At 53.4% G+C, this 18,577-nt stretch overlaps 2 protein-coding genes across 4 annotated transcripts; one reads left to right on the top strand and one right to left on the bottom strand.

Moving 5' to 3' along the window:
• Nucleotides 1-7,841: 7,841 nt before the first annotated feature.
• Nucleotides 7,842-10,570, top strand: COPS6 (COP9 signalosome subunit 6). The gene is made up of 10 exons (XM_015085710.3): nt 7,842-7,988; nt 8,218-8,343; nt 8,554-8,685; nt 9,012-9,100; nt 9,197-9,259; nt 9,595-9,642; nt 9,721-9,835; nt 9,927-10,019; nt 10,101-10,201; nt 10,313-10,570. The coding sequence occupies exons 1-10, from the start codon at nt 7,865-7,867 to the stop codon at nt 10,451-10,453; spliced, it is 1,032 nt and encodes a 343-aa protein (XP_014941196.3). The 5' UTR covers nt 7,842-7,864; the 3' UTR covers nt 10,454-10,570.
• A 666-nt stretch (nt 10,571-11,236) lies between these two features.
• MCM7 (minichromosome maintenance complex component 7) lies at nt 11,237-18,551 on the bottom strand. 3 transcript variants are annotated; one of them, XM_015085706.3, is made up of 15 exons: nt 18,392-18,551; nt 17,142-17,221; nt 16,706-16,870; nt 16,414-16,538; nt 16,158-16,338; nt 15,725-15,862; nt 15,267-15,416; nt 14,964-15,078; nt 14,745-14,876; nt 14,422-14,505; nt 13,808-14,201; nt 13,422-13,505; nt 12,644-12,812; nt 11,779-11,888; nt 11,237-11,607 (listed from the first exon to the last, which is right to left on the bottom strand). In XM_015085706.3, the coding sequence occupies exons 1-15, from the start codon at nt 18,420-18,422 to the stop codon at nt 11,406-11,408; spliced, it is 2,160 nt and encodes a 719-aa protein (XP_014941192.3). In that variant the 5' UTR covers nt 18,423-18,551; the 3' UTR covers nt 11,237-11,405. The 3 variants fall into 3 exon arrangements, with proteins under 3 accessions (XP_014941192.3, XP_026897934.2, XP_014941193.3); XM_027042133.2 differs by lacking the exon at nt 18,392-18,551 and adding an exon at nt 17,826-17,871; XM_015085707.3 differs by lacking the exon at nt 18,392-18,551 and adding an exon at nt 17,502-17,659.
• Nucleotides 18,552-18,577: the final 26 nt, after the last annotated feature.

Here is an 18,577-nt window from a genome sequence, read left to right as displayed (position 1 = left end):
TAATCTGACTGAGGTGTCACTGCTATATCACATTAACCAGGAAGATATTCACAGAAGAAAATGGCTCAGGAGGAAAATCCCCATAATTAAGGTAAGGTAAGGGGAATGGAGGGAGATCAGCTGGGACAAAGGTCTGTGGCAACCAGATCTCCCCCACATGTCTATACTTTCACCCTAATAGCAGAAATCAAAGACTTAAAAAGAACTCCCCCCCCCCCCCTTTCAGAATAGGTATTATAAATTCTTTACTGGGAAAGGAGTCCAGTAAAGATGGATGATATGCCTGCGGTTAACATTCTGGTTGGCAGGCAGACAGTGCTGCTGGAACGTGAGGGAGAAAAGTTTACATCACAGGCAGCCCTTTGCTGTGCAAAATGAGGCTCTGGAGTCGGCATTTTATACTTTAATATCTTTTGCTGGATTCTTATACTTGACGACATTTGTAAATGCTTCTTCAAACAAATCAAGTTAATCCACTAACTTCTGCAGAAAATTTGGTTAATTTCTAGTGAATTGTTTTCTGGAGAACAAGGCCTGAGTTCTGTTCTTAGAGGCCCCATTCTCAGATGAGGCTCTTTTTGCACATGCCGGCCTGGCCACGACACAACTGTGGTGCCATGGGCCACTCAACCACCACTGAAACGGACTCCAAATAAAAGATGAGAGGGGCGCCTGGGTGGCTCAGTCAGTTAAGCATCTGACTTCAGCTCAGGTCATGATCTCACAGCTCATGGGTTTGAGCCCCACATGGGGCTCCGTGCTGACAGCTCAGAGCCTGGAGCCTGCTTCAGATTCTGTGTCTCCCTCTCTCTCTGCCCCTCCCTCCCTGGCTTGCACTCTGCCCTCTCTCTCTCAAAAAAAGAAAAAAAAAAGAGAGAGAGAGAGAAAGAAAAAGAAAAAAGTAAATAAATAAACATTAAAAATTTTTAATTAAAAAAAAAAAAAGATGAGACCTGTCCTTGGATCAAGCCATGTGTGATATATTGTCATAGAATACTGATTGACATTCCTCAAAAAACTTTAAAGGAAATATTGTTTGACTCAATTCTCCTATTTTTAAATTGGGAAAAGTCATTATTTAATCTAAAAACTGTACTTTGGTTTCTGCAGTTTTCCCCAATTTATTAGAAGTGTGTTCAGTCAGTTGCATGTTGCTGCGTTTCACCCTGCGGTCCATCCCACCTGGGCCTCCCCCGTGCCCAGCACCCCTTCCTCATCGCCAGCCACTCTGGGCTGTATCAGGAACCAGGTAGTGCAGCTGGGTGGTGAGCCCAGCCCAGACGACACTCAGGCCACTGGCTCTATGCAGCACTGGCCAAAGGCGACTGTCCAGATGCCCCTGCCTGCCTTGCACAGGGAGCCATGTCTCTCACAGAGCCACCCATGGCTGCCCCCTCTGGGCCCATATTATTGAAAACAAGTGGCCTTGTTACCAGGCTGGGTTGGACAGGCCTCCTGAGTCAGTCACTTTCAGCAGTACTCCATGTCGGCTGCAGGTCACAAAATCCCTGTCTCAGGAGCTGGCCTCCAGCCCATTCCTGTAACCCGCAGCCAGCTGGTCATCTGTGGGCAATTCCACATCGTGTAGGCACTTTCTCCACCCAAACCATCACAACCACGATCACACATGTACACACACTCACACGCACACATACGTCCCAATACCACACACACACACACACACACACACACACACAGCTCAGCTTGTCCGGGAGGATGGACTGAGAGAGGATAAGGTGTTCACTCTCCATTTAGTCCTGGAAGTGGCCAGAAGAGTGTAATCTGTAAATCTGTAAAGCATCGTTAACTTTCTCATTGATTAAGGTTCCATGGAGTTACAAATAGAAATTGGTCCATGAGCCTCCACCCTAGGAGTTACAGTCTGGAAAACAAAAGTGAGCAGTTCGGGAGTTGCAGGAACTAGTAGACTGAGCCCATCCCGTGCACTGAGAGGCAACTTATTCTCTCTTCTGATCCTCCGTGGCCCTCGTCCTGGGCATTTAATCGCTTGCCAGGTGCTCTTGCTTCTACCGCCACGAGATCTCCATAGCAACCTCCTCCTCCCATTGCTGCCCCCTCTCCCCTACAACCATGACGCCACTATAGGCCCTCGGGTGCCAAGAGCGGCTCTGCTCACCACACCCCGTGCCAGGAGCCCAGGCCGGGCCCCTAATGGGAAGCCTGTCCTCTGCAACCCTGCCCTTCACCGTCGTCGGGCCTCCTGCCTCACCGAAAATCAAGGCTCTCTGGTCTGACTTATCTCAACTTCCTGACCTCTCACCTAACTCAGAAGGTCTGCACATCCCCACCATCTCTTTACCTGCAGTTGTGGAGGAAGAAGCTTACCCCTAGTCCCTGAGAAGCGGCTTGCAGGAACCAGCCAAGACTGGACGGCACGCCTGGGGGGTAAGCAGCAGCAGCAGCAGCGGAGACGTGGAAGGGCCACAGCCAGGGACGGCCACTGGGAGGTGACCTGTGGGAGTAGGTGGGCCGCTCCGTCCACCGAAAAGCAGCAGCGAGGCTCTGGGCTCCAGCCTGGCCACATCCGTACGCACAGACGCTCACAGGGCATGCCGGCACAGGGGCTGTGGCTGTTTCTCCAAAAGTGAATAACTTCATTTGCACAAAACCCACATGAATTTTTGCCACAGCTGAAAATACTATCTGTCAAGTGAGGTGACCTCACCTGCCAGCCGCCCCCACCCAGCCCCCCGTATCCCAGCTGAGGCCCCCCTGGCCTGTGGCCATCACCGAGAACCGCTCCTGGATATGAGTCTATCTCCTCTGTCCCTCCAGCCTTAGTGAAGCCCCCTTACAGACAAGATGTGGCTGAGCCCCTGACAGTGCCTCCAGAGGATCCTGTGGTCCTGTGTGGGTGCTCATGAGTGAGCAGAGGGGGCTCGTGTTTGGACACACAGGAGAAAGTGGGGCCAGTTTCCATAGACAGCAGCCGTGTCTCTTGCAGTCCCATGAGCCCCGATGCTGACTTGGATCCTGCCTTTGGATTCTGCGATCTCTCTGTGCCCCGTATCACCCTCCCTTCCCCACTTTTCACTGGACTTAGTCTGGAGAGGCTAAGTGATAAGCACTGATGAAACTTTGGATTATAGCACTAACCACTCTCCTGGACCAGGAACCTCTGACTACCGGCAGGAAGCACTTAACACCGTGACTCCCCAGAGCAGCTGTTGCCATGGGCATGTACATGGTAGAGCGATGATCCAAATGAATCAGCACAGCAGTTCCGACCAGAAGGTAAGGATTTAAGAGGCCTCCCTCTGGGGTGCCTGGGTGGCTCAGTCAGTTAAGCATCCAACTTCAGATCAGGTCATGATTTCATGGTTCATGAGTTGGCTTGTGCTGTCTCTCTCTCTCCCTCCCCCACCCCCCACCAAGTCAAAAATAAATAAAGATTAAAAAATTAAAAAAAAAAAAAAAGATGCCTCCCTCTTATTCCACGACTTGCAGAGACCATCCCTGTGTAGTCTCAGGGCACTTGGTTTAAAGGTGACAGAGAACTATGGAATCATGTATCCATTTCCAATAACAACTAAAAACTAGCTCGAGTATCAACCTCATTCAGTTCGGGATCCAGGTCCCCAGTCACAATGCTCACATCCATAGAGCCGTAGCAGAGAGATGTCCAGATGGCCCATCTGTCCCTCCCCATAGCTTCAACCTGCTCCCTCTCTACGTGTCCAGGCTTCCTGAGTGTTTAGAGGCATCTCTTGGGTCCTGCACTGAGATGTTGGACAGGAGGGGCCAGGTGCTGGGAAGAGACTGGCCTCGTGGTGAGGGTTCCTGAGCACAAGGCTGGAGCAGAGGTCCCTTGCTCCTGGCCTGGCCTTGGGACAAGCACAGCGCCTTGCCCTCAGGACCCAGCTCTTACAGGCCAGCTACCCTCCCCACAGGGTGTCACTCAGCGAAGGCAGCATCCAGCCAGATGGGTTAAAGCTCTGTTTTACCCCCTACACCCAGGGTGTAGATGGCCCTGAAGCCTAGAGATGGGACAGTTTCCGGGCCAGGTGTCCTGTAGGGCTGGGGCTGCAGGAACATGGTCGAATCTCTCCCAAAGGAAACACCAACTGCAGGAGAGATATTGTCCCCAAAGCCATGCTTGGAGTGTGGTTGTGCAAGCTGGTAACCGGCTCCAGCAGCTACATCGAGAGCCAAGGTGCTTCCCAATCCTCCGCAGGTCTCTGAGGGAAGGCAGCTCTCCTAAACTAAGCTCAGGGACAGAGCTTTTCACAGAAAGCCAGGAGGTACCACCCCTCCCCAGGACGGCGGAGGCAGTACTGAATAGTGGCTGCTGACCTTGGAGTCTGATGCCAGGGGAAAAAAAGAAGGCTGAGGGTTCTGTTTCACCTGTTCTGCCTCCACCAGACCCTGCCCTCTCAGTCTGAAGGATTGGTGTGGTCTCCTGCTGATTGTCACTGGTTGGCTGGTTGTCGTTGTAGCCACTGAGAACGTGTTAGATTCCTCGGTCCTTGTTTCTGTAGGGGAAGACGAGCCTGAATTCAGCAGATGGGGTCTGGACAAGGTTTGCAATTGGAGAAATGTAGCTGCAGTGATCTTGTGTGGGGCCTGATGTCTTTGCTGCTTCTACACCTAAACATGTAAGTAGGAAGCGGTGGGTCATATGCTCGCAATTTTCCAGTCCCTTAAGTGTTAGAGGGGATTTTCCCATTCAGGGACTGCCGTAGGTAGACGTAGGTAGACGTAGGTAGACGTAGGTAGACGGTGACAGTGGGACATGCAGATCGCCAAGCGAAGGAGAAAGGGAAATCCCAGCTTTACTCAAAAAACGGGGCCAGTGTTCCCAGGGAAGCCATTTCTCAGGGTGACAGTGCCACCTGTGGGACACAGCCATCAGGCGCACCTGCTCCCGAAGAACTCCAGACTCCGGAGGCTTTGTAACTCTCCAGCCTCATACCCCCATTTTGGGGTGAATCAAGTCAAAGCTGATGATTAACAAGATGGGAGTAGTCTACAATGTCTCCCTAGTAAGACAGAGATGGTATATTTAAGAGTCTGAGAGGTTTTACATGAAGAAATGGCACCACTGCTTTGGAAGCAAACACCTGAAAAAAAGACATGGGGCAGTGGGAACTTCAGGCCTCAGAGTTCCCCTAAATGCCTGGGTTTCGTTCACTGATGGCCCAGCCTAGATGAAACCTGATGGGGCCCACTGGGTGGCTGACGCTGCCCAGCTTCAGGGCCGGCGACGCAAAACTGAAAGCCAATGTCACGGCTCTGCTCAGCCGGGAGAACTCAAAGCTGTTCTCATCATTAATCTGGCCAGCATTCCACTGAGCTTTTACTGACTTGGGCTGTTAGTCAATGGCCTGGCTGCTTGGTTTGCCACTTGAAGATGACAGAGACAATTAAAGGCATGCCCTTTGGGGCAATGCACTTTGGAAACACACCTTGGCTCTGACAGCTGAGTCACTCATGTGCATGCCCAAGGTTGGGACCTGGTCTCAAAGGCTGGCACTTTTAAGATGCTGATCAAGGGGTATCTGCATGGCTGTCAGTTGAGCATCTGATTCTTGGTTTCGGCTCAGGTCATGATCCCAGGGTCGTGGGATTGAGCCCTGCGTCCGGCTCCGTACTGAGTGTGGAGCTTGCTTGGGATTCTCTCTCTCTCCCTCTTCCCCTCTCCCCTCCTTGTGTACTCTCTCTCTCTAAAAAAAAAAAAAAATAAATAAAGAATACAAAAAGGAAGAAAGAAAGAAAGAAAGAAAGAAAGAAAGAAAGAAAGAAAGAAAGAAAGAAAGAAATATAAAATGCTGATCAAGCCTACACTGCCTAGAAGCTCCCTCCTACTCCTCCTAAATCGACTCCACCAAACTTTCAACACTTTTTAGGGGCTTTCTTGGTGCCAGTGTCCCTGGTCCATTCTGATGGAACTTAGACCACATCGTTACGGCCCTTGAAACTAAGCTGTGTCATGTTTTAGGCTTTGTAGACCATCTACAGTCTGACATTTGGTGCACCTTTTGTCCCCAGATCTAACCAACAATGGGCCAACAGTCAAGGTGTTGGATGGACATTCCACACTCCCTACTATCCACAGCATCTGACTGCCAAGGGCTGGAATGGCCTCCTCCAAATTATCCCTACCTCCCTCACCTCCTCCCGATCCACAGACCCTAGTAAGGTGTCATGGTCGCTAAATGTGGCTGCCCCCTGAAAGTGTTCATCTCCTCTTGGTTGGCCACCATCTCTTGGGTAATGATCAGGAAGAAAGGGAGCTTTGTAGACTTGTTTTAAAAATTAAAGATTCTGCCCTGACCATTCCTGAGTATGACAGTTCTTCCCCCGGCCTCCCATGGCTACCCCAGGCTATCCTGGTTGGTAGACCCTTTGGATACAGCCCAGCCAAAAGGGAGCCTAGGGAATTCCAACTTAATTCTGGTTCAGCCACTAGGATTCTCTTCATGGACTGACATAATTCTAGATCACAAAGACAATGACCATTCAACTGAGGGCATTGCTCTCCAGTTCCCCCACAGTGGCCCACATGTGCTGTGGCAGGCTGAACAATAGTCCCCAAAGACAGCCAGGTCCTAATGCTTGGAACCTGTGAATGTTACTTTACAGGGAAAAAGAGATTTTGAAGATCTGATTAAGTAAAGGATCTTCAGCAGAGAGATTACCATGGCTTTAGGATTAAGTTAAGGATCTTCGGATGGGGAGATTATCCTGGGTTATCCCAGTGGGCACTACGTGTAATCCCAGGTGTCTTTATAAGAGGAAAGCAGGGAGGGATTTGACTACAGAAGGCAATGTGACAGTGGAAACACAGAGACAAAGAAAGATTTAAGATGCTGCTAAAACCCTGGACTTCAAGATGAGGAAGGTGATAAACCAGAACACATTTCCTGGTACCACTGGTCATGGGCACTGGAGTGGGCTCTGCAGGGTCAAGACAGTGGTCTCCACCTGCTTTCTGAGAGCTTACACTTTGGGTGTGATACAGACACTTACCCCAGAGAGCCAGCCAGCCAGATTGTGGGGCAGCAAGAGGGGTAAATGCAGTGTACACACCTTGCTTTGAGTGGAGGAGTGGGGACAGGCCTGGAAACGGCTAGGTTTGCCAGAGGTGAGTTTTGAAAGGCTGTTGGGAAGGGTTAGAAAATGTCGGGAATGGGGGCACCTGGTTGCCTCATTCCGAAGAGCGCAGGACTCTTGATCTCAGGGTCTTGTGAGTTCGAGCCCCATGTTGGGTGGAGAGATTACTTAAACACATAAAACTTTTAAAAAATGCTGGGAATGTTCCTAGCATGGTAGGTAATATGGTATGTGGAAGGAGAAAAGATTGGACATACAGATGAAGCCACTCGCAAACAGGCTCCACCTCAAATTATTCATTCACTGGAAAAACTATTTAGGTGCCTGTGTCAGGCACTATGTTGGTCACAGAGGTTACAGTGAGGAATGCGACAGAGGTCCTTATGTGGGAATGTGTGGGCGAGTGAAGGGAACTGACGTGAGAGCCAATGTGGCTGAAGCAGGGGGCCCAAGTGGCAAAGTAGAGGACAGTGCCGTCTGGAAGGCAGGGACCGGATCATGCAGAGCCTTGCATGCAGTGGTTAGGGGCTTGGATTTTACTCTGAGGGCAGTAACATGATTTTTCATTCATTCTGCAACAGCCTTAGGAACTAGGACGTTTTATCCCAATTTTACTGACGAGGAAGGTCAGGTTGGAAGGGGACAGGGTTAGGTAATTTGCTCAAAACTCAGCCGCAGCTGCACGGCAGAGGCCAGACCAGGGTCATTGAAAGTCCCGCGGGCTCGGGTTTTTCCGGCCCCGAGGGCCGCCAGTCCCGCCCCGCCCGTCGAGGCCCTGCGCCCGCGGAGCATGCGCAGCTGGCCTACGGAAGCCGGGAGGGAGGGGGCGGGGCCGAGGCGGGCGGGCGTGGGGAAAATGGCGGCGGCGGCGAACGGGACTGGAGGGAGCAGCGGGATGGAGGTGGATGCAGCAGGTAACGGGCCTCGCTGGGGCGGCCTCTGGTGACGCCTCTCGGGGAGCGACAAGCCCCCCGCCCCCCGTACTCCATGGAGGAGTCAGGGGGCGGGACGGAGATACCTCTCCCTGGGCTGCCAACCTGCGGGAGGGATGTATGGCTCCGGCTCTGCCGTCTCCGGCTCCCAGCTCTGAGGCAGAACGTGCGGCCCGGACTCTCATTTGCTCTCCTTTTCCTCCACCCTCAGTAGTCCCCAGCGTGATGGCCTCCGGCGTGACAGGGAGCGTCTCAGTCGCTCTTCATCCCCTCGTCATTCTCAACATTTCAGACCATTGGATTCGTATGCGCTCCCAGGAGGGGCGGCCTATGCAGGGTGCGTCTTGGACGTAATTCTCCAACCTCCTTTCCTTGGTCACCTCCCCCCAAATAGGGGTCTTTGCCCCTTCCTTTGCTGGGGCCGGTTTCCCCTCCTCCAAGTCACCGTGTCCCCAGCATCTGGTTTACACTGACCTCGACCCTTGGGCTGTAATGATTAGGGACGGATTCCTAACCCTCACCTCTTACGTGTCGTTCCCTCCCCCAGTGATTGGGGCTCTGATCGGGAAACAGGAGGGCCGAAATATCGAGGTGATGAACTCCTTTGAGCTGCTGTCCCACACCGTGGAAGAGAAGATTATCATTGACAAGGAGTATTACTACACCAAGGAGGAGCAGTGTGAGAGGGGAATAGACCTGGGGGAGAGCAGTGGGAGTAAGAAACGCAGGCGAGTGGGGAAGATAGAATGCGTTGGGAAGAAGTGGGGGGGGGGCGGGGAGGGGGGAGTAAGGAGAGTAGCTGAAAAGATCTCAGAAGAAGAACACATTTAGGTATTCCCCCAAAGTAAAGGATGAGAGAAGATAGAAGGGGTTAATTATTGTGAATTTTCTTGCGAATTGAGCCAGGATTTGAGCAGGGAGGGGAGAAGCTGATGAAGACTATACCAGGAGCTTCCAATTAGAAGGGTGGTTTAAAGAAATACACTGTGCCCTGGCTCTTCCCAGTCAAACAGGTGTTCAAGGAGCTGGAGTTTCTGGGTTGGTATACCACCGGGGGGCCGCCTGACCCCTCTGACATCCACGTCCATAAGCAGGTAACATGTTCAACGCGCGCGTGCTGGGGCAGAGCATGAGGGTGAGGGGAAGAAAGATGGGCGTTTAACACGTGTGTCCACTGCCCCCTCTTCCAGGTGTGCGAGATAATCGAGAGCCCTCTCTTTCTTAAGTTGAACCCTATGACCAAACACACAGATGTAAGTAATACTGATCCCGAGCTCCCGGTGTCGTGCTTGTCGATCACTGTGCCTATTTTTTTATCCTCCTCCCCTGTTCTCTGTACATCTGCTGGGTTAAGTCTTCACTTGGGGTGAACTCTCCCGCTTACCAGCTGTGTGACTTTGGGTTAGTCTTTTAACCGCAACTGTTTTTTTGCCTCACGTGGAAGATGAGGATAATCCCTACATCATTGGGTCCTCGGGAAGATTAGATGAGAACATCTGTGGAAGAGCTCGGCCTGGCTTTTGGCATATAGTGGAAGCTCGGGTGTGCTTGATGTCGATAAGAGCTGTTCTCCATTGCTTCCTTACAGCTTCCCGTCAGTGTTTTTGAGTCTGTCATCGATATAATCAATGGAGAGGTAATGCCCGACCCTTGAACCCTCAAGACATTGCTCCTGCCCTTTTTCTGCTTCTCACTGTCCCTTGGCACTCCACAGGCCACAATGCTGTTTGCTGAGCTGACCTACACTCTGGCCACAGAGGAAGCTGAACGCATCGGTGTAGACCACGTAGCCCGAATGACAGCCACAGGCAGCGGGGAGAACTCCACTGGTAATGAAGGCTGAGGAGCTCCTTCAGCAGTTGGGGTGGAAACTGTTGCCATGTGCTTTTTCAACCTTGGCCTCTCCCCGTCTCCCTGCAGTGGCTGAACACCTGATAGCGCAGCACAGTGCCATCAAGATGCTGCACAGCCGGGTCAAGCTCATCTTGGAATACGTCAAGGCCTCTGAAGCAGGTAGGACAGGTGAACCGCTTTTCCTCTCCCTCTCAGCGAAGTGACCGCATCCACATTAATGCAGTCTTTCTGTGCCTTTAGGGGAGGTCCCCTTTAATCATGAGATCCTGCGGGAGGCCTATGCTCTGTGTCACTGCCTTCCAGTGCTCAGCACAGACAAGTTCAAGACAGACTTCTACGATGTGAGTATAAAACCGAGAGTGGGTGGGGAGGTGGGGCTGATGGATGTAACTTCTGCACGTGGGAAGTGAACTCCGCCGTTCCCTGGGCAACCAGTTTTCTGTTTCTCCCAGCAATGTAACGACGTGGGGCTCATGGCCTACCTTGGCACCATCACCAAAACGTGCAACACCATGAACCAGTTTGTGAACAAGTTCAACGTCCTCTATGATCGACAAGGCATCGGCAGGCGGATGCGGGGGCTCTTCTTCTGAGGGTGCTTGAAGGGACGATGCACAGGTTGGACAGTGGTCCCACAGGGGAGGGGTGTTACACTCCCTTTAGAGAAACCTCTGTCAGTAATAAAAGGGGAGCAGCCCCTCAGCACCCCTTCCGATGGCTCTGTCCTCTCTGTTGGGCCCCACGCTGGTTTCTCAACTTGGATCTTAAAAGGAGACCCTTACTTCCAGCCTTGCTCGGGCAGGACATCCTGTGGGGACTGGGAGCTCACTGCCACTTGAGGTGACCCCTCGTCCAGTCAGGTGGATCACATCTATACTGAGCCAAAGGCTGCTTGCTCCCACTTCAGCCATCTGTGTTCTCTTTAAGGTTTCTCTGCGACAGCAGTGCATATAGACCAACCTCTAAACTTGACCAATGACTGCTCCCCAAAGCTAAGTGAATTTAAGTCTTTTTCACAAAGGAGCAGGGGTATTGAGCAGGTTTCTAGGAGGGACAACCTGAAAGCTTTGACCCCATGGACACAGTTTACTGCTGAGAGGGAGAGGTTTCTCATTGTTGTTTACTGAATGCTGATCACACAGATGTCTACACCTGACCTGTAGTACCTCAACCCTAAGAGGCAGAGGTTCCAGTGCCCATACTTCACACACTTTCTTAACCTTGGCACGTCCCTGTCTATAACCCCCAGAATTTACAGTCTGGGAAGCAGCAAGGAACATCAGTGTGGGCAGGCGTAATGGGTGCTTTACACAGTAAATTCACAGAGTGAACGAGACAGGAATCTAGGAAACTCATGATACCTCGTATGAACAGAATACAGCAACCTACACATGCTTTATTAGCAAAAAGAATAAAACAAGTGCAGCTCAGGAGAAAAGAGCAGGTCCCTCCTCTCCCTGCAAAGGCATCATCAGACGGTTCCAGGAAGGGGTGGGTCGGCACACGGGACGCAGAGTGGACCCCAGGGTCTCAAGCTGATTGGAATCAAACAAAAGTGATCCGTGTCCGGGCAGTATTAACCTGCCAGACGTTTAACTCCTCATACTCATCTAGAGCCGCCTGGAACTGGGCAGGTGTGAAGCCACGGGAGACGCAGCGCTGCTCCGCTTCTGAAAACCGGACACTTCGGCCCTCTGAGACCAACTCCCGGACTGTGGCAAATATCACATCTGCCGGTCTCTGGGTCCTGAAGGGAACAGCATGGCCGTGTAAGGTCAGAGTACAAACAACAGGCAGCACGTCGGGAACACAGGCCAGTGGTACAACTCCAAAGCCAACATCACGTACGTGCGGATGCAGAAGCCAGAAGGATGAGACGGTCAAGGTGACTCCTGATTTCGTTGTTTAAACCACTCACCTCGCCGTTTGCCCCTTGTCACCCAGAAGCGAGTCCTTGGACATCTCCATTAGCCGTATGGCTTCGTTCACATCTTCCTTCTCTACCATGTCCACCATCCGCAGCCGTGCCTGCGGGAAAGGGGGGGGAGAGATGGAAACGGGAGGGGATGGAACTCGGGTCAGGGGACCCCCTCGCTCTAGCTTTCAGCAGGCAGCCCACAGGGCGCGAGCAGTGCCCCCCCCCCCACCCCCCCAGCGTCCGCAGCACGGGGCCGGCACTGTCAGACCGAGACAAGTGCAATGCGCGGGCAGCGTCCAGCAATTGCCCAAGTCTCCGCCTCTCAACGCTGGCCAGTCCCGGGTTCAGCTGTCCTGTGCGGGAGACCAGACCCCGCTGAGCGCCCCCGGGTTCCCCACCACGACAGTGCTGACAGAGCACGGGGAGCTCGGCCAAGAAGGCAATGGCAGAGAGGTTGCGTCCCCGGGGCTCGGGAAGTGCTAGCTCAGCAGTAGGTCGGGTAATCACACTACCTGCACGAACAGCACTTTGGAGCCCCCAGGACTAAGGTCCAAGGTGTACGGACAGAAGTGCGGGTTTCTAGCAAGGATCCAGGACACAGGCAGTGAAGTGAACCCTGCCCGCCCTGCAGGGGGGCCGGAAGAGCGGGGAGAAGGCCTTTCCCTCCAGGGACGCCGTGCGTGCCCTGCTGGAGCAGCAAGTACCCACAGTGCGGTAGCACGCAGGACCGCTATCTGCACTGTCAGCACTTTAGCACCAGCAGGGCCTGAGTGGGAGGGAGGCGGCCACGGGAGGAGCATGCTGCACGGGGTGCCCGGGCAGTCTGAGCGGACCACCCGCTGGTGGAGTGGGACCGCGCACTCACCAGAGCAGTGGACAGCCGCAGGATCGCCAGTAGCGTCCGGGCGGAGGTGTAGGTGGCGTCCTTGCTGGCCCAAGCTTCCCGCCTCATCTCCACGTATGCGGCTGTGATGTAGTCCGCCAGAGACTCTGGCACTGTGGGCTGCTTCTCCCGGCACATGGCTATGTAGCGCCTACGGGAGAGAAGGTTCGCGGGAGAGGAGAGTTTGGCATTTAAAATACTCTGGGGTGGGGAGCAGTTTTAAGCGGGAAGAACAAATTAACTTGAATGTCACGGATGGGTTTCTGTAAATGGCACGTTCCAAGTTATTTCTAACTTTCCGGAAAAAGGATCTTTATACCAGTAAGACAGATCCACTTATAGAAGATGGTAAAGTACTTCCCCTGAACCGAAGACGTGACTAAAGGGAGCAGAAATACATTTCATTTACTTCAATAGGAAAAAAGGGAAAGTGAAGGAGAGGTTGGGGGATCACCAGGAGATCCACCCTGTGGAGAAAATGACAACATCAAGTCCACGGAGCAGCAATCCAGCTCTGATCTGAACCTGCCTCAACCCTGAGACGGGCAGGTGGTGGGTGTGAAAGGTTCTGATGCTGGTTCTTCCTGCGAAGCCAGACCTGGGGTGCCTGGACCCCCTGTTCCCAGACCCCACGGCGCAGAGCGAGTGGCAGTGAAAAATGACCCAGAATGGAAAGCTCTCCAGGAGACACAGATCGGCCCCAGATGCCGCCACACATGGCTATGGCTCAAGCACACTGGCCTTTCCGCAGCTCTCCTACCTCATCAGCTTCATGTCCAGAGGTTCAAATTGGGCTGGCGGCTGGCGGCTGTGCTGGTGCACATACGTGATGTGCTGGGCCAACCTGGGAAGAGTGGAGGCAGCTAGAAACATTCCTCTTGGGGCTACACATCCCACGCCCCGTCTCTTGACCTGTGTGCCTTAGCTCCGCCATCTTCACAGTGCAGGAGGGAGGCTCTCCCAGGAAATCACCAGTGTTTCAGTCCCACCCCCCCATTTTCCTAAAGAACTGTGGACTAGTTCCTGCAGTAAGAGAGGAAGGCTCTGGAGTTTCCACAAGCAGGGAATCGGAGGGGGTTTCTGATGTCTTCTCTCTCCCTTCAGATCATTAGAGCATACGTGTCCTTGAACGTTGGATTCACTCACCGTAGGTCATTGTCTCGGTCAGGCCGGTCCTGGATCAGCCAGAGAAGGTCGAAGCGGGAGAGCAGTGCAGCAGGAAGCTGTATGTTCTGCTCCAGGCTGCGGCGAGGGTTGTAGCGCCCATAGGCAGGATTGGCGGCAGCCAGGATGGAACAGCGGGCATTGAGCGTGGTGAGAATGCCGGCTTTGGCAATGGAGATGGTCTGCTGCTCCATGACCTCGTGGATGGCCGTGCGGTCGGCCTCAGCCATTTTGTCAAACTCGTCGATACAGCACACCCCCTGGTCAGCCAGCACGAGGGCCCCCCCCTCCAAGGTCAGCTCTCCAGTCACGGAGTCCCTCAGCACAGCCGCCGTGAGCCCCACTCCTGAGGAGCCACGGCCCGTTGTGTACTGGCCTAAATGGCAGAAACAGGAAAAAAACAGACACACTGAAGCAGAGAAAAAGAACAACGAAAGAAGAACAGGGCAGAAATAAGGCCTGCGCCGGGACCGCTCCACCTACCTGCCGGGTCCAGACCTTCCCAAGGCGGTTGAAGATCCGTGCAGCACCAGCTCCACACCCACCCACCTCCATCCACCCTGGTACGGGTACTTCTCCTAGGGCCCAATACTCACTACGGGGCGCCAGGCGATCGATGTAAGACAGAAGCTGAGACTTGGCCACACCTGGATCCCCCATCAGGCAGATGTTGATGTTGCCTGGCAGGGAGGAAAGCCCCGGGTGAGGCTTGAGTGCAAGCTGCCCAACGACAGAGACCCCTACTTTTGAAATCTGCCCCGACACCCAGCATCCCTTCCCCTCCTCCCTCCCTGCGCCCAGGAGACCAAGCTACAGACTCTTACTCTGTGACACGGAGGTCACAGATCCGATCTGTGTCATGGGACAGCGGCTGACATCCTTCCTCCCTCCTGGCCGCCCCCCTTGTTTCCCCGCTTACCCCTGATCTTCATGCCCCGAGGAGACTGGTCCACCCCTCCCACCAGCAGGAGCAGCAGGGCCTTCTTCACGTCTTCATGCCCATAGATCTCCGGGGCGATGGAGGCGGCCAGCTTCTCATAGAAATCTTCCTCTGCACAGAAGTTTATACAGAACATTGGGAGCGGGATGGGGGTGCTGGGAAGGAACCTCTGTTCCCAGGCTTCGTCAGGCCCCTCACCTGCAATTCGCCTCAGCTCCTCCCTGCTCAGCTCTCCGGCTGCAGACTCGTCATCCTCACTCTTGCTCATCTTCACGACCCGATGAGCTTCCAGGTAAGTTTCTGAGAGGAGACCCTTGGGGAAGAGAATGCCAGGGTACGGATGAAGGCCCTTGAACTTGCCTGTTCACGTGACTCCCTCAGGAGTTCCTGACAAAACCCTGTGCTACTTTGCTGTTGACTGTTCTCCCTGCGGAGCAGTGAGGAGGGAGGGGACGAGAAGGAAAGAGGAAGTTTCCTCCTCCTTTCAAACCCCTCACTTACCTGCACCACCTGTCGGAACCCAGAGCGCAGGATCGGCAAGAAGATGCCAGTGACACTGACGTGGTCCCCAGGCTGGGCGATCCTCGTGTTCTCTCCTTCTACCAGCACTGTGATGCTACGGGGAATGTTCCCCACAGGCACTTGGTCACTCTACAAGGGAGAAGGCGCACAGGCGGGAGAAAGGGACACAGTTGATGAGGACCTCACCTTCCCTGCCCAGGCCTCCCACCTCCTGCTTCTCAGCCTCAGATGCACCAACAGAAAAAGAGAGCCAGAGATCGTCTTTACCCCTTCTTTACTCCACCAGAAAGTTCCAGTTAAACCTCCCTCCTGCTCTAAGGAACTTCTCGGTTTCAGCCTCTTTTGTTTTTCTTGCTTTCTTTCACTCTGTACGTGACTGCAGAATTCGAGTGGACACCCAGTCTCCACCTTCCCTGGGCCACATACCCCAAACTCACATGTTCCTGCATCTTTATCTCCTGGAATTTGATGAATTTGGAGCCACGTGTCTGTAGATATAGCCGTCCTCCTGAGCGGTTGGTCTGGCACTCCTGACTGGGACACATGATCAGGGGCATGAAAGTAGGAGACTGGATCTGGGATATGAGAAAAGAAACACCAAAGGAAACCAGTGACATGAATCACACTTCCTCTTCGTGGCACGTACCACAAACTGCTCAGAGTGCCTTGACCTATCCCAAGTCAGTAACCATAGGCACCAAGAACACAAAACGGATGGAAAGACCACTGGGTACCAAAAAGAGAACGAAAGATGAATATGCAGTCGTGTCTCACAACCGACGTGATGACAGGTTAACACCGATAAACAAAATGAGTTCTTAGGGAAACCGCTAACAATAAATGTGTTCCTATTCTTTTCTCCACACATACCGGCTGGTAGGTCTCTGCCCCACACTGGTCACAAGTATAAGTGGCCACCACCATTCTGGGTTTGACTTCGGAGACACGAGTGACGATTCCACGCACAGTTACCAACTTCCCCACAGAGTCAGCCCGTACTTCCCGTATCACGCGAGGCTTGTTACTGCTTGGCCCTTGAAAGTACAGCTCACTAGGAGAAGAAAACAGTAGTTATTCAAGTCCCAGAGAACAAATTCCCACACCCTTCCCCACCGAGACCACTCACAATCTGCGCATGAGCTCAGGAGGGTACTGGTTCTGCGGGCTTCGGGCTGCCCCAGGGTCCCGGCTCCGCTGTTCCATCATCAACCGATGTTCGATGTAAACATCCAGGACGTCTTTATTAGTCACCTAAGGACAGAAAAAAATGAATGGCAGAACGAGGAAAAGGAAAGATCGTGAAAGGCACCAGGCAGAAATTAATTGCCCTATTTCTGCCAGCTTAAAAAACACCAGTATCTGAGAAGCTTCCCAAAAGCAACCTGTTTCTCGCTTTGCATTTTCCTGCAACCACTCACCTCTCTCTCCTTATACTGAGGAAGCAGCTCTTGCACAGCATCAGCAAAGAGCCTTGCGTAGCGCCTAGCATTCTCACAAATGGAGTCCACCAACTCAGGGTCGTCCTCTGCTACATCATCTAGGTCTATGTACATTGCCACTTGTTCCCGATGAGCCAGTCGAACCTGGGGTAAGGAAGAGACAACAGAGCCATGTTTACCATGCTCAGCAGTGCCCACCACCCACAGGAGAGAGGAACAAAGCAACACTTACTTCTTAGCCTCCAAACTTCTAAAACATCTTAATCATCGTGCACGTAGACTTAAATTCACTTACCAGACATTAGATAGAATGCTAAATGTGTCACTCACGTCTATGCTTGCTGAAACAAACCAGGCCCCCTCTTAAAAGCTCCTTGAGCCACCACCCATTTCCTCCACTTCATCTTAGACTCACCAATTGGTTCCCGTACTTGAATTGCTTCTTGCCAAATTCATCATCCTGGTAAAACTCTTGCAGGAACTTTTTAACCTTTTCTGTAAGGAAAATGTAAAATCATGATAATCTGTCTCAGATACTTTACCCAAGCTCCCTTGATGTGGATCTAAAGAACTCACTCTCTTTACAAAATATATGAATTTGTCAGTTTACCTAAAAATCTAAGTAAGCCTACTTAATTCTTCCGGAGTAGGGCAGAACTCCTTTTAATAAGTCTGTTTTTATCTAGGGAAGAAGGGGCCCCTGACAGTTAAGAACATTACCCAAAAACCTCCCCCGAGGGGAATTCTAGTTTCTGCCTTAAAAAAATCTCAGTACCCTTTTCCAAAAGCTTCCCACACACTCAGATCTCAAGGTTCCCCACTTCTCTTCCATTCGCACGATTCTCCCTTTCCTTTCGGCCTCCTAAATATCTCCACCAAGCCCGTCCTCCACCCCACCCCCTCTCCCGCCACTGCTTCCGCTCTTAGTAAACAAAGAAGCACATGGGCCCAGATGCAGCCGCCTCACAGCCCGGGATTCTTCCGCCAAGGCGGGATCCCGTCCGGCAATTGGCCTACCTGTTCCGGGCCACTCCGTCCCACCCCACCACCTCCTCTCTTGGCCTCCCGCTAAACCCCCCGATTCCAGGCACGCCCCCACCCTGAGCCGCTCTCTCCAAGGCCGCCGCGCGGAAGGACACTGTTTACACACGACACTCCCTCCAGCTACGTCGCGCAACTTCCGCCCGCCTTCACTTCCGCTTGGAGGTTGGCCTGAAATGGCCAATAGCGGCGCTCAGCGGCCCGGGCTTGCCCGCCCTCGGGGCTTCGGCGCGTCTCCCGAGAACGCGGGCACTCCGAATGCCTAAGGACGCAGACCGAAGCGGACCCGGGTGTCCGTCCCTGCGGCGAAAGGCCCCTGCACAGGGTCTCCTGAGGTCCCGGTCTCTCCTGGGCGCGACTCTCCCCCTATGGAGCCCCGAGTCGGGCTGTCTGTCGCCCCCGGCCCCACGACCCCCACTCCTTCCCCAGACACGATAACCGGCTCTTCGAACTAGGAGGCTCGCGCGCCTCCCAGGCACCTTCTGCCTTGGCCCCGCCGCCTCCCGAACCTGCCTTTGGCCTCGCGCGCCAAGCCCAGCCCCCCAGGACTCCAGCCCACACAAACAGGTGTTGGCCAGGAGGCTTTGCGCGTAGGACGCTCCTCACAGACTGGCATACCCTCACCTTTCTCGAGCACATAGTCCTTAACTGCCATCGCCCGTGCGGCAGCAGTTGGCAGGTTCAAAGATCTCACTCCCGGGACAGCAGAAAACGTACGCGCGCGGCGGGCTGCAGCGGACCAACCGAAATTGGCGCGAAACGTCGCCCCTCACGTGACCGGCGCCGCCGCGTGTGGGCCTATCAAAGAGG

This window comes from Acinonyx jubatus, chromosome E3 (genome assembly GCF_027475565.1).
Source record: "Acinonyx jubatus isolate Ajub_Pintada_27869175 chromosome E3, VMU_Ajub_asm_v1.0, whole genome shotgun sequence".
Taxonomy (NCBI): domain Eukaryota; kingdom Metazoa; phylum Chordata; class Mammalia; order Carnivora; family Felidae; genus Acinonyx; species Acinonyx jubatus.
Note: the sequence above shows the minus strand (reverse complement) of the source record. Positions and strands in the feature narration are given on the sequence as shown.

What these genes read in the sequence shown, in the direction of transcription:
- COPS6 (XM_015085710.3), top strand. Translation starts at nt 7,865, where the DNA reads ATGCGCAGCTGGCCTACGGAAGCCGGGAGGGAGGGGGCGGGGCCGAGG. An exon ending in GGAGGGGCGGCCTATGCAGG is followed by an intron (nt 8,344 to 8,553) that starts GTGCGTCTTGGA and finishes TCCCTCCCCCAG; the next exon opens with TGATTGGGGCTCTGATCGGG. An exon ending in CGTCAAGGCCTCTGAAGCAG is followed by an intron (nt 10,020 to 10,100) that starts GTAGGACAGGTG and finishes CTGTGCCTTTAG; the next exon opens with GGGAGGTCCCCTTTAATCAT.
- MCM7 (XM_015085706.3), bottom strand. Translation starts at nt 18,422, where the DNA reads ATGGCAGTTAAGGACTATGTGCTCGAGAAAG. An exon ending in GGAGCTGAGGCGAATTGCAG is followed by an intron (nt 14,877 to 14,963) that starts GTGAGGGGCCTG and finishes ACTTCTGTGCAG; the next exon opens with AGGAAGATTTCTATGAGAAG. An exon ending in CTGGACATGAAGCTGATGAG is followed by an intron (nt 12,813 to 13,421) that starts GTAGGAGAGCTG and finishes TCTCTCCCGTAG; the next exon opens with GCGCTACATAGCCATGTGCC.